The 13580-nt window shown below is 58.8% G+C and overlaps 1 protein-coding gene across 1 annotated transcript in view; it reads right to left on the bottom strand.

The window, feature by feature from the left end:
* Positions 1 to 11529, bottom strand: part of CAPN11 (calpain 11) — a 28316-nt gene extending 16787 nt beyond the window's left edge. The window contains exons 1-3 of the mRNA XM_074989769.1: positions 11396 to 11529; positions 2147 to 2438; positions 1452 to 1521 (exon numbers count right to left, since the gene is read on the bottom strand). Coding sequence (XP_074845870.1) covers positions 1452 to 1521; positions 2147 to 2392 — 316 coding nt within the window. The 5' untranslated portion in view covers positions 2393 to 2438; positions 11396 to 11529. The remainder of the gene's footprint in view (positions 1 to 1451; positions 1522 to 2146; positions 2439 to 11395) is intronic.
* Positions 11530 to 13580: the final 2051 nt, after the last annotated feature.

Below are 13580 nucleotides of genomic sequence, written 5' to 3'. Positions count from 1 at the left end.
CTAAGGACAGGCTAGACACACATGGGTTGAGGCCTCCTTGGTCCTGCCTCAGCATGGTGGGGTGGCGGGGGAATGGATGGGATGGACTCTTGCAGGTTCTTCCAGCTCTAGGTATGTGTGATCCTATCCTATCTTGCTCCCCTAGAGACCATGCAAAGTGCTGCTGCTCAGATCACTCTGTGTCACCGCCCCCTTTGGTGACAACTATCAGCAGGGTAGACGTGTTAGTCTGTATCCACAAAAACGACGAGAAGTCCTGTCGCACCTTATAGACTAACAAATATCTGCAACGTCATCCGACGAAGCGGGTCTCTGCCCACGGAAGCTTGTGCTCCAAAGTACGCAAGTCTGTACATTGTCACAGGACTTCTTGCAGATCTTCCTCTTTGGGTCTCTCCATGGACTCTCCCTTCTCCACAACATCAAACCCAAGGTATCTGGCTTCATCCTTAACTCTCTTCCCCAATTAACCCCACCTGCCTAGCACTTCTCGGCTACGTCTACACTAGCCCATCAGCTCATGGGAATAAGGGGGCTTCGAAGTAGGCGGGGTCCTTTCGAAAAGGAGCCCCGTCGGGACGCGCGGCGCAGCGGCGAGCTGCGTCAATTTCAAAGCGCCGCGGCCGCCCGCATGCTAATGAAGCGCTGAATGTGCATTTCAGCACTTCATTAGTAAACTTTGAAATGGCCATTTGCGTGGCCATTTCGAAGTCTGGGGCTAGTGTAGACATGGCCCTCATGTAGTATCCAGTCTGCCGCCCCAGCCAGCCTTCCCGGACCACTGCCCAGCTCCCTGCTTTCTCCCTTGCCCCCCTCATGCCTCGAAGGCGTTCCTTGTGAAAATCTGTAAAGTCCTTCAGAGGTACCTCCACAAAACACTATGCAGACAAGTGGCCACCAACTGCCCACTACGGAGAGAGCTCTGTCGCCTTGCCCAGTCCCATGTCAGTTTACTGATGTCTCATCACGTACCAAGGCTGAAAGCTGTTTGGAGCAGGACGTGGCTCATTACAGGCATGTATATGCAGTGTCTGGTACAATGGGACCTGGATAGCTGACTGGGACATGCAAGGACTACTGAGAGCAGCAGTCAAGCACACAAGGCAGGGCTGAAGGGGTCGTGTGCTCCTGCCCTTTCCATAGGCTAAACAGAAGAGAAGTCCTGCTTAGATCTGGGCAGGCTGGGAGCAGAGCTCCCGCTCTCATTGGGGTTATGGTGGAAGAACAGAAGTAATAGCAGAGCTGATTCAGCTGGGACCCTGGGGTGAATCCTCATCTCCTGGAGAGAATGCTGGTAAACTGCCCCTTATGAATCACTGCCCTGCCTGTGCTTTGCACTGGAGAGACCTCCCCCATTTCAATCTACTTCAACACTCCACACCCAACCCCCTCCTCCCCGCCCCGGACAGGACCCAGCGCTGCCATGCAGGGCCTGGGCATACAGTACTTACCCAAAGCGCCCTGGCAGATGTCCGTCCGCGTGGCACCTCCAACAATAAACTGAGGGTCACTCAAGATTTCCTGCAGAGGGACAGAGACTCAGACACAGGCACCAGCTGCCAGCAGATCCACACTCTGCCCTCTGCCCAGTGGGTGTCAGCTGGGCTCTGGTTCTGGGGCAGAGGTGACAGCATTTTCAGAGCAGATGGGTGCTCACTGCCACCGGCTGTGGGCAAGGGGCCTTGACACCAACTACTTGAAAGAGATCAGTAGGGAAAGATCTTGAGACTGGTTGCAGAGACAGGCCCCCAACCACCCGAGGGGCAACGGCAGGACGACTCACATTGAAGGTCCCCAGTTACTGAGGGCAAGGTGCTCACACCCCGGGCAGGTCTGGTTCCATGCAGAAGGGGCAGGAGTGATCCCGAGCCCAATCCCCAAATTTCAAAGCCCGGCTCTAACTGAGGAAAGAGGAACTCACTGCAGAAGGCAACAGGGACAGAGTGCAACAAGTAGACAACTCCCTGGGCTCTCAGCCCCTGGTGGGAGGGAGGGTGCCTGGGACAGGCAGAGGGAGCCACTGTGTAAGGGATGGGGCCACAGCGTAGGTCACCATGGCAGAGCAGCTCTCACGGTCCAGGGCCTCCCAACTGAGCAGAGCCAGGTGGATGTCACAAGCCCCACAGAGCTCTCGCCAGGCACTTACCGATGGGCGCTTCCAGCGCACCCCCTGGGTCTTGCCAGAGTTTGGCCCCAGCTCCTTGAAGCCGAGAGCAGAGGGGACAGCTGGGAACTGGGGGTCCTCGAAGAGAGCGCCACGCTCCAGGCACTGCTGCTTCAGGGCCTCGTAGTCCTGGTTGAGATACTTGACGGCGTTGTGGTGCTCGCCCACCCCCTCTGCTCGCAGCCGGTCTCGCTGCAGCCGGGCGGCAATTCCCCCAAAGGGCATCATGGTGCAGCTGGTGAGGCACAGGCAGCAGGAGCTTCAGCACCTCCCCCTGCAATTAAAAGGGCAGCAGGAGACGTGAGACTGGCACAGCAGTGGAGGGGGATGCGGGTACTGGGGAAGAGGAGATTCAGGGTTGCTAGGCACGGGACTGCCCCGTGGGAGCAGAGCTTGGAAGGGGAATCAGAGGAGAGATGAGACAGCTCTGGGATAAGGGGCCCTGGCAGAGCTGCATGTGGGGAGCCCAGGGCTGGCCCACTTTGAGCTGCAATGTTGGAGCTTTATGGAGACACTTGCAGGGCACTCGACTGCTGCATAATGGACTCATCCCTGTTTTCAGCCATTTCTTTACCAGGCTGAAAAGTCCCTTCCACCCAGTGATCATCTTCCCCTGATAGATTGTTCCGAGGGAGCCCAAACCCAATTGTCTGAGCAGGGGCCAGCTGCCAGCACAGAAAGGACCCCTGGGGAGGCCATCCAGTCGGGCTGTTCCCACACCGCAATCTGCAGAGCGGACATTGTCGCTGGTGTGCAGAACTGGGCCATGGCTTCCAGCCTGACAGGCCACATTTCTACCCCCAACAATGTGAGACTGAACAAAGAGAGCTTCCTTGGGCCCCAGCTGAGAGCAGCTTCGCTGGTGAAACGCTGAACAGGGCAGCAAACTGATTGCAGACCGGCCTGCGAAGGAGCCAAGCACACAGGAAGCCTGGCTGCCTCCCACTGGGCAATACACCCACTGTTCATCTCTGCCCAGCAGGGCGGAGAACAATGACTCTCTCACGGCTGGGGCTCTGCCCTTACTGCTCGCTGGGTGGGAGGGAGGCTGCGAGTGGAGCAGATGGGAGCCATGCCAGACCCAGTGCTTTTGCCCCACGCCTCCTCCTGGGGGAGGCACAGAGCTCCCAGTGTTTCTCCTCCCGGCGCCTCCTGCTGGGGATGCAGTAACTGGAACACATGGGCATGCCCCGCAGCACCCCATGCGGGAGCAGGCTGTATTCGAAACAGGCAGACCCGCTGTTAGCCCCTCAGGTTCCCACTCTAGTGCAGGTTTTGCCTGCACCAGTGTCTTCCTTCTGGAGATGCCCTTGGCTGAGCGCCTGCTGAGTCAGCACTCTGGAGCGCCCACTGGCAAGCAGCAAGGTCTCTGCAGCGCTCAGTAAGCTAGAGCAGTGGTTTTCCAGCCTGGGACGCGCTGACGGGGGTTAGGAAGAGGCCTGCCGGGGTATTCCGCTCATTCAGAGCAGGGTTTCTCAAGAGGACAGGTTTAAGGCAGCTGGAAGTACAGGGGGGCAGTAGGGGTGGTAAGCAGGGAAATTGCCCAGGGCCCCACGCTACAGGGGCCCCCGCTCTGGGCAGCTAACTCATGTGCTTCAGCCCCAGGCAGGCCTCCGACTCCAGGCGCCTGGAAAGGCTGAGAGGCACTAGGCTAGAGCACAGCTGGGGGAGGGGCAGCCCTCTTCCACAGGAGAGAGTGACTCAAACCCAGCTCTGCACAGGCAGGATGCAGTCGTCTCCGACACAGAGACAGCCCCTGCCTCCGCGCGCGCGCGCTCTCGCTCTCTCTGTGTGTGTGTGTACATGCAAACCCACAACAGTTTTAGTCACGCCCCTCCCTCCAAAAAGCAATGCTCCCTCCTTCCTGGGGAACAGCAGCCTCTGCCTCACCCTGCCTTGTGCAGCTCCAGGACACAGTTGCCCTGCATGGAGGCAGCCTGGCTGCACCATGTGACAGAGCAATGGGGGGGATGGGACGCTGGCGCAGGGCTCTCCCCACCTGTGGGAAAGCGCCGTCTGCTCCCCGAGATCCGCCCCCAGAAGGGGCGCTACAGAACCCAAGGGACTGAGTGCGAGCCAGGTGGCAGCGCAGACGGGCCCCCGGGTGGCCTCCCACAGTCAGGGCCATTCCCATGCCCCAATCCATAGAGCAGATGCTGTGACTGGTGTGTAGAACTGGGCCCGGGCACCCAGCCTGACAGGCCATATTTCCCTGCACAATAGGCAGGAGAGGCGCTCGTGTGCACCAGGGAACTATGGAGCATCCAGCCCTCCGCTCTGCTGGCGCCTGGATGCCAGACTAGCGGGACCACAGCACTGTCCCGGCTGGGGTGTGTACAACTAACCAAACCCCACTAGCGCGGGGGATGTGGCCGTCCCTCCCCCCAAGAGTCACCGATCAGTTGTCCCTGAACACGGTAATGGGGGTGGGCCCCAGAGCCAGCCAAGCCTGGATTACCTAGGCCAAACCCATCCCCCCTTCCTGTGAGAGCGACCCACGGGGGTCAGTGAGTGATGGGTGGAGGTGGGGAGCCCATCACAACCAGGGTAAAGGCCTGCAAAGCCCTTGCCCAGATTAAGGCTTTAATCAGCTCCGCCCACCTGGAGGCGGGGGGTTTGCATGATTGCCCTCGTGCACTGCCTCGCCCCATCCAGCGAGGTCAGCTCCAACCCCCCTCACTGCTGCTCCAGAGCCTGCTCTGGGACCACAGCCAGCACCAGAGCCCTGGCGGCACAGAGGGGCACTACTGGACGCTGGCTGGCTCAGCCAAGCCTCACTCGGACGGACACTAGTGTCCTTGGAGACTGGGAAGCATTTGGTAAAATAGCGCCCAGAGGGCCTGTTGGGACCCTGCCCTGCCCCTCAGACACACTGGCTCCTCCTCATCCTACCGGGGGCGACACTCAGCAGGGCCAGCGCTGGAAACACGAAAGTGTCCTTGCACAGAGGGACCCCTCAGCTCAGACAATCACCCTCAGCTCGCTCCAGGACGTCTCACCGCAGTAGCGAAGCTAGAGTTCATTTTCTGTTGTGTGCGCAGCCAGAAATCCTGCCCCAGGGACCATAACGCCTCCCCCCAGTCAGCCACGATCCCTGCCATTGCAAGGGACACTTGTGTCACAGCCCCCCGGAATGGCAGGGAGCCGGACACCTGCAGAGAAACCTCAACAACCCCCAGTGGATAGGACTGTGTCATGAGGAGCTCTCCCCAGACCCTGGGGATGCCTACTGTCACCAGGACGGAGAGGCACTGGAAGGCTGGGACAGCTCTTGGCGCATCCCACCCTGTACTTCTGCTGTCTTCCTTGATATGGTCCAGAAACTGGGCCTTGAATCAAACACGAAGTGCACGTGGCTCCACCCCACTGAGGTGCCCCATCAGGGCATAAAAATCACAGAACACCAGACCTGGAAAGGACCATGAGAGGTCATCAAGTCCAGCCCCCTGCCCTCAGGGTGGGACCAGGCACCATCTAGATCATCCCTAACAGGTGTCTGTCTAACCTGCTCTTAAATATCTCCAACAATGGAGATTTCAAAGCCTCCCTAAGCAATTTATTCCCGTTTAACCACCCTGACAGTTAGGAAGTTTTTCCCAATGTGTAACCTAAACCTCCCTTGCTGAAGTTTAAGCCCATTGCTGCTCGTCCCACCCTTACAGGTTAAGGAGAACAATTTTTCTTCCTCCTCTTTGTAACCACCTTTCAGGAACTTGAGAACGGTTATTTCCACCCTGTCTTTTCTAAACCAAAGAAACCCAGTTCTTTCCGTCTCCCCAAACAGGTCATGTTTTCTGCACCTTCCATCACCTGCGTTGCTCTCGTCTAGATCCTCTCCAATTTCTCCTCATCTTTCTTGTAACGTGGTGCCCAGAACTGGATGCGATACTCCAGCTGAGGCCTAGTCAGAGCAGAGTAAAGCACTCACACTGCGGAGAATCCCCTACAGCACCAGCCACCCCTCGTGCCTACTCCCTGGCAGCTCTAATTCCTCTGCAGGTCCAGTACCCCATGCTCCAGTCAGTACCAATCCTGCTCCCTTCCCCACCACCACTGTGCCCCTCCCTGCCATACTATGACTCCCTCTTTTTCATTCCTGCACCTGGTGCAACCCCCACCAGCTCCTACTGCCAGCTCCCTACCCCTGGGTCCACAGCACCAGCACCTCCGGGTGCCCAGGGAGCTCACAGACACCCCACCTTGATGCACCAGTCAAGCACCTTCCCCTCCAGGAAGTCCCCTGGTTAGCTGCCGCTGTCTCTGACTGGCAGGGCAGGGCAAGGAAGAGCCCTAGGCACAGTCATCTGTGCTGCCTTTGCTTCTGGCATTGCAGTCTCTCTCGTCTCTTCGTGCTCTGCCAGGCCCTTTCTTACCGCGCTGGCAGGCCTGTGCGGTGCTGACAGACATGAGCATATTCTGGCCACGGGAAAGCGTTCCCCAATGGCACTGCCACTCTCTCACCCACAGCAGAGAGAGCCGCCAGCCCCCACCCTACTCCTGTCTATCCTTGGGCCAGCAATGGCCTGCCCAGGTGATTCACATGCTCAATGACTGGCGGTTACCCTGGAAAACAATGGTGTCCAGCCCGGGGCCAAGCACTGTGGCAAATGCTCAGGTGGGTGGGGCTCTCTGCCCTAACAGCTCTCTCATCTCCTCCCCTCTGGCTGACTGGCTTCAGGAACAAGGAGGGAACAAAAATAATCGGGGTCATCTTTCCAGTGCCACTCACTTGTGGCCCTCAAATGCAGTGCCACTCCCAGTCACGCTGCACAGAACTGCACAGACCAACCTTCCGGATCCAACCCTGCAGGCAGCCATCAGCAGCGACATGGTTAAATGCTGACGTTTGCATTATCAGCTGCCTGAAGAGCCCTGCACAAGAATGGGGCTGGTGGCTTCTGGCTGGCTGCAGACTTAGGCAGACTTCCCTGCCCTAGCAACACTCTGGGCATGTTTGTAAACTTTTCTTCATGCCCCCGAGGTGTATGTGTGGGTGGGGGGGGCAGCCTCTTATTTCATCCCTGCAGCCTTCCCTACCCCTCTTCTTCCTCTGCAACCATTTCAAGCTCCTCCCAGCACCACAGCAGCTCCTGTGCTGGCCAGGCTGCCTGTGGCTAAGCTGAGCTTTGCCCAGCTGAGTTTATTAGCAGCCTTATGATTCAGTGCCTTTTGGAAGGCCTTGCTGGCTGCTGTGATCACAAAGGAGAGAAACCAGCTACTGATCCTGGAGAGCTTCTGAGTGCAGAGGGAGTGAAGAGCATTTCAGACGCTGGGGGAACAGGGCTGGATGTCAGCTGAAGAGGAGCAGACAGACCTCCCCCTGTGGAGTGATGCTGATGGAACCAGTCAATCACCTGGGTGGGCATATAGAAGGTGTATTTCTGGATGGTGCTTCAGAGAAACAGAAGCAAACTGTCACCCAAGGAGTGGCCATTGCGTGCTCTGTACCTGGCAGGCCCCGCCAGCAGCACTCATCTTTTGACGCCATGGGGCAGTTCTGGCTCCGTGGGCTCCTGCAGACCAGCCCCCTAGAAACACACTGCTCCCAACAGATGCCTGGGAGACCTTGTGGTGGGAACGCCCCTCCTGGGCAGGGTGCTCAGATACCATGGTGATGGGCACGGCCTACGAACCAGAATAAACCAGAGCAAAATCGGGCGGCCACCAATTCTGGATAGCCCAGGGCTGCTCTACTAGGGACAAATCCAGCATTGACACAACCGTTAGATCACAGCCCCTCCATGGGCTTCTCCTGGGGTGTGTGGGAAAGGCTCTGGTACTGGGGGTGGAATGCTCATTCCTGGGCATCTCCTCACAAGAAAGCAGCCCACAGGAAGGAGCTCAGAGACAGGCCCGGGAGCAGAGAGCCAGAAGAGCTAGGTCTGCCTGCCTTGGCTCAGAGGGGGCTGTGAATGGAGTATGCAGTCCCTGGACCGGGGCATGATGGGGTACGGACAGTGGGGCAGGAGTAAGGGTGTAACTAGAGGGATGGGGGATTAAGGCAGTGGGAATTAAAGCTGAATCTCAGGGAAGTCTTCCCACCAGAATGGATGTGGCTGGGAAACCACACCTGCAGAGGAGCAGGGAGCCTCACGGCCAGCCCATGTAGAACAGGGCCAAACCTCCAGGAGCTGGATGGGACGGGACCCAGTATGTTTCTGCTTCCCCATCTCTCCATGCAATACCTTCTCCTTCATGCAACAAGTCAGTGACATCTGGGCTCCCTGCCATCACACCCTTCCCCAAGCCCTGCCACCCATCAGAGCAGCCTGCAGCTCCAGAGCATTGTGAGGCTAGGAGAGCTTGCTCCCTTGCATGAACAGCGAGGTTCTCCAGGGGAAACACAGTTGCCCTCCCTATTTGTTTGGTTTGGAAGACACCTTTCCTGTCCTTTCTGAGGCAAACCAACCGGCCCATCCATTGTCAACAGCCTCCCTCCAGCATGCTAACAAACTGTACACCGAGGGGGCAGATCAGCCACTCTGCCCACCTGGTGCTCCTCCTGGGGAACGAGGTCTGGGGCAAGGGCTTGCTCATGGAGCAGGAGAAACCTCCTGTGCCCCAGCCCCATTTCCCAGACAGGAGCACAGGAGCAGGGGGGGTTGTGAGGGAGCGGGAAGGGCCCCCACTCGCTCTTGCCCCAGCCCCCCATAAAAAAAAAAAAACACCAAACAATCCCTAATCTGACCCTGTACACCAGTTCCATGTTCACTTTATCACCAGCAACATCAGGCCCTGTCCGAGCTCTTCACTCGGTGGCTGCTACCATTACCAATTAGGGAGGGAGCCCCGGACTCCTGGGTTCAAATCCCAGGTCTGCTACTGATTCCCTGCGTAACCATGAGCAGGCCATTGTGCTGTTCTGTGCCTCAGTTTCTCCAGTTGCAGAATATGATTAGCCTTACCAACCCCCCTCCACCTTTGTGCCAGGGCCTGGCTTTTCTAGTCTCCGTGCACCAGGAGAGACTGGCCCCCTGCTAGCACTTGAATCACCCATACTTCCTTCCAGCCAGGTCGCCACCCCGAGGGACAGTTCTTTCCCATTCACTGCTTCCCTCCCCCCAACTCCCACAGGTGGGAACAGACATCAAAACTGGTTGGATCCATGCACTGGGATGCTCAGTGTGACACTCTCACCGGACAGTAGGGCGACCTCATAGGCAGATCTCTCTTCAGGTGCACAGGAGTCCACACAGAACCCAGGTCACTATTCTAAGGGGAATCCCAAGTCCCTTTGCTTCCTGCTGTGATCACAGGAGTGCCCCATACACACATTCGAGAGCCCAGGTCTTCTCACCACCACTGGTTCCCAGGCATTTAAGGAGGCTCCTTGCTGAGCTGACCAAGGCACCCAAGAATGAGGCTGTTGGGCTTACGTGGGGCTGCCCAGCAGATGCAGGGTGGCTGCTCGCCTCATCTCCTGCAGCAGTCTCTCATGTCTTGGCTAGGGCTATCTGATTGTGGGTAGCACTCAATGCAGGGGTGGGACCAAAGCATCTAGCGCAGGACTGGCTCCATGCCAACCCTAGAGATCTGCATTAAGGGCTTGGTAATACAACAAGCACCCGGCTTACAATCCCTGCAGGTACAGCAGCAGGGCACAGGCCTGCATCAGACACTGGGAAAGGATACCCCCTCCCCACCCAAGTGCCTAGAAAGCACATGGAAACAGGACAAGCAGGCTCAGAGCTGCACTTAGGGAGGTGCGTGACTGAGCCCTGCCCCCTCCACAAAGAGCCCAGCATCTCAGATGGCTGCTCAGACCATACCAAAGAGACCAGGAACTGTTTCTGGTTCAAACCATGCCTGGACCTGCCTGTCCTCCATTCTCAGGGGAACAAAGGAAATACCATATCAGTTTGCATAGCAAGCTGTGCAGATACAAGATTGGTACCTGCATCTGCAAAACTGATTCACAGATACCTGCCTCTCTAACTGTGGGTGTGGATATTTGTGGATACAAAGTTGGTATTGCAAATTTGCAGGGTGCCAGATAAAAGTTTGTATCTGTGTCTGTAACTGCAAAAAAACGAGCCGCCTCGAGCCGAATCTGTGGATGCGGATATGCACGGATATAGAGCAGACGTCTGTGGATTTGCAGGGCTGTACACACCTGGTCACCCAGCACTGAAGCACAGCCACACCTGGGATGGGACGCACCACACAGGAATACGACATAGGAACAATTGAGGCAGGCACCTGGAAAGTGGCAGGAGAACTAGAGGAAGGCGCAGGGCCGTTACACAGCCTGGGACCTGGCCAGGCCAAGGGAGTTTGCACTAACTCCAGGGAAATGGGCCCTGGGGTTCTTTGGTAACCATAGAGCTAGCCGGGGTGCAGTCTGACAGCTCAGCTGCACAAAGGGAAAGGCACCGTTTTCCGAGGGGCTTGCACAGGCTAAGACCCTCCTAGAGAGAACTCGGCTCAGGGCAGCGCTTCTGAGAAGGAAAAATATTGCCGGTAAACAGCCTGGAATAGGAGCCAAGCCGCAGCCAGACGGCAATAGGCAGCCGCAGGCAGGGCTTCCCCGGTCTCCCGTTGCCCCCAGGGACAGCGGGCTGCAGCCTCCTCTGTGGAGACACTTCCAGGCCCCACTGCTGCAGCGCTTCTGCGGTCAGAGCCAGGCCAGGGCTGTCGTTTCTCGGCCCCCACCCCCGCCTTCCTCCCCATGTCCCTTCCCCGACGAGACTCCCTAGGGCGCCGAGGGAGGGTGGAAGTAAGAGCCCCCCGGGACTTCCCCGAGGCAGCCCCAGGGCAGGGCAGGGCAGAACTTGGGGGCCAACTCCCGAGCAGAGCAGCAGCTCAGGGAGGGGATACGGGGCGAGGCGCCCGCGCCCCCGCCCCCGGCCAGTGAGAGGTTGATCGCCACATCCCCTACCGGCCTTGCCGGCTCCGGGGGCCGCCCAGAGCTACTTCCCCTGCCCCTGCCCCGGTCCCTCGCCGGCCAGGGGGCAGAGCGGGGCCGTTCTCCAGCCAGGGGCCCCCGGCCTGGCACCCCCCCTCCCCCCGCAGAGATCGGGGGACACCCCCGTTCTGCCGGCCGGGCCGCCGCCCTCACTCACCTGCCCGCGGCACTGACACCCGACAGCTGCCGGCAGGAGCGAGCGAGCGCCCCCCGGCCCCTCCCTGCCCGGCAGGCCCTGGGGCGGGGCGGGGGCACGGCCCGGAAACCAGCCCGCAGCGGGCTGAGCTGTTAAGCGGATCCCAGCATGGCCCGAGGCGCGGACTTACTGTGGGGCTGCTCCGGGGGGCCCGGCTCGGCCCTTCCCTACCCTGCCCCCTCGGCTCCTGCCGCGGCCTGGCAGCTGCAGCAGCGGAGGAAGGTGGGGTTTGGCCGGGCAGGATGTGCCGAGCGTGCAGCTCTGATTGAGGGTGCGGGGGATGGGCCGGGGAATTAAAGGCGCAGCGGCTGCAGGCAGACACCCTGCCCGGGGAGGCCGAGTGTCCCCTTCCCCCCCTGCGCCAGGAGATCTCGCCCTGGGCTGCAGCGCCGGCTACTATCGCCAGCGGCCTCAGCACAGCGCTCCTGGCTGTTACAGGGCGTGGGGAGGCTTCACTAAAGGCCTCAACTCTCCCAGCTGCTGCCCAAACAGATCCCCACTCCAGAGGCCAGGGGGCAGGCCCCGGTGTCCCAGCGAAGGGTCCGAGCCTGGCTCCCCCCATGAGCCAAGTTAGAGGCTCAGGCCTTGCCCAGCTCCAAAAGCAGAGGATCCAACCCTGGAATGAAGGAGAATCACCATACAAGTATAGGGCATATGACACGCGCTTGAGTAGTTCAGATTCCAGCCAGCACAGGACACCAGACGCTCCCTAGCCTGCAGGGCAATCACACAGCACTTTGCAAATGTTAATTAACCTCACCCCTCCCGTCAGTGGGCTCGTGGGTCAGCCCTCTGCGTTCCAGACGGGGTAACGGAGACAAACGGTGACAAAGCACATCCGTCGCCAAGTCAGGAAAATGACCCTAACCTTCCTGGTTCCCACTCCCACGCTCAGGCCACAGAACTGGCTGCCCTCCTCCTTCCCCATGGGGCAGGCTTGCTCACCAGGCTCACTTATGCCTTTTGCCCCCAGGTTGCATGTTTGGCTCATCTGCCAGTGGCAGGGTCACTCCTCTCACCCAGCCTGGGATGTCCAGGGTTGGGCTTTGCTTCCCCAACACCAAGAGGCCCTGCTCCTCCACAGCAGCCTTAAGCCCGTTTAACCCAGCTGTGCACTGGGAAACTCCAGCCACTCCACTGGCACGCTTTTGGGACTGCTCTGGCTGTATCAAAGGCAGCGATCCTGTCAGCACCCCCACTCAGGGGCACTGCACAGGGCACTGCCCATATCTCCAGTGGTCAGGAGATCCAGACAGCTGCCTACCCACTGCTCTTGGTGCCCTTCAGCCGGACCAGATCAGGAGGACCTCTGACGGAGCTGGACGAAGCGTGACTCCCCGTCCCTGGCCCGTAGTCACAGCCTGTGGGAGAGAAGGCTGTGTCCATGCACAAGTGTTGGGGGCTGTACAGTGAATCCGTACCCATAAAGCCCAACATGCAGTATGTAGGACTGCACATGGTTACATGCCCTAAGGAGACACGTGGGGCGGCAGGTTATGCATGCAAGGCAGGAGGGCTGAATATGCAGGACATGGTGCTGCATAACTAGGGGCTGGGTGGTGGGGCTGCACCTGGCACTGTCTGTGCTAGGCAAGCACTCAAGGGGGGTTGTGAACGTTGTGCCAGGTGAGCAGCGTACAATTGTGTGCATCCAGCACACACAGGGGGCTGGGCGTGCGGCACTGAGCGACCTCACAGAGAATGTAGCTGGATGAGTCCTGGCAGAAGAAACTCTAACTCAGTGTTTGCTTTTAAACTCACCTGAGCCTCCTGCTTGTTTGTTTTCATTGTTGTGTTTGAAAAGAGCTGCATCCCTCTGCTTGGTGCAAAGCGGGGGAGAGGCACCAGCCAGGGAGTGGGGACGGGAGAGCAGGAGCAGGTTTCCCTTGGAGGACAAGTTTGCCTCCATGGTATGACAAGGTCATAACCAGTTGCTGACAGCCTCAAGCAGGTGAGGCTGGCCAGGTACTAATTCCAACCAGCTGCAGGAAGGAGAATGCCCCAGGGGCTAAGAGCAAGAGCCCAGAACAGAGTGGGGCTGGGAGAGTGGCAATGTGGCACACAGGCTGGAAGTGACATAAGAACCCTGGCCGATGACACCGCTGCATCTCCAGCCTGCTCAGCCTGGGCAGCCACAGGACGTGCCCAGAGCCTCATGCTCTGCCCCCAGTCTTCCCCTGCCAGAGCAGATACAGCCCTGCTGGAAAGGGGTCACACTCCCAGTACACTGCACTCACTTAGCGAAGTCTAACCTGCCCTAAGGATCTGTGCTTTCACCCCTTCAGGTCACAGCTGCCTTCCAGTTAGGTCAGGGG

This window comes from Carettochelys insculpta, chromosome 3, assembly GCF_033958435.1.
Source record: "Carettochelys insculpta isolate YL-2023 chromosome 3, ASM3395843v1, whole genome shotgun sequence".
Taxonomy (NCBI): domain Eukaryota; kingdom Metazoa; phylum Chordata; order Testudines; family Carettochelyidae; genus Carettochelys; species Carettochelys insculpta.
This window is presented reverse-complemented; position numbering and strand designations above follow the sequence as displayed.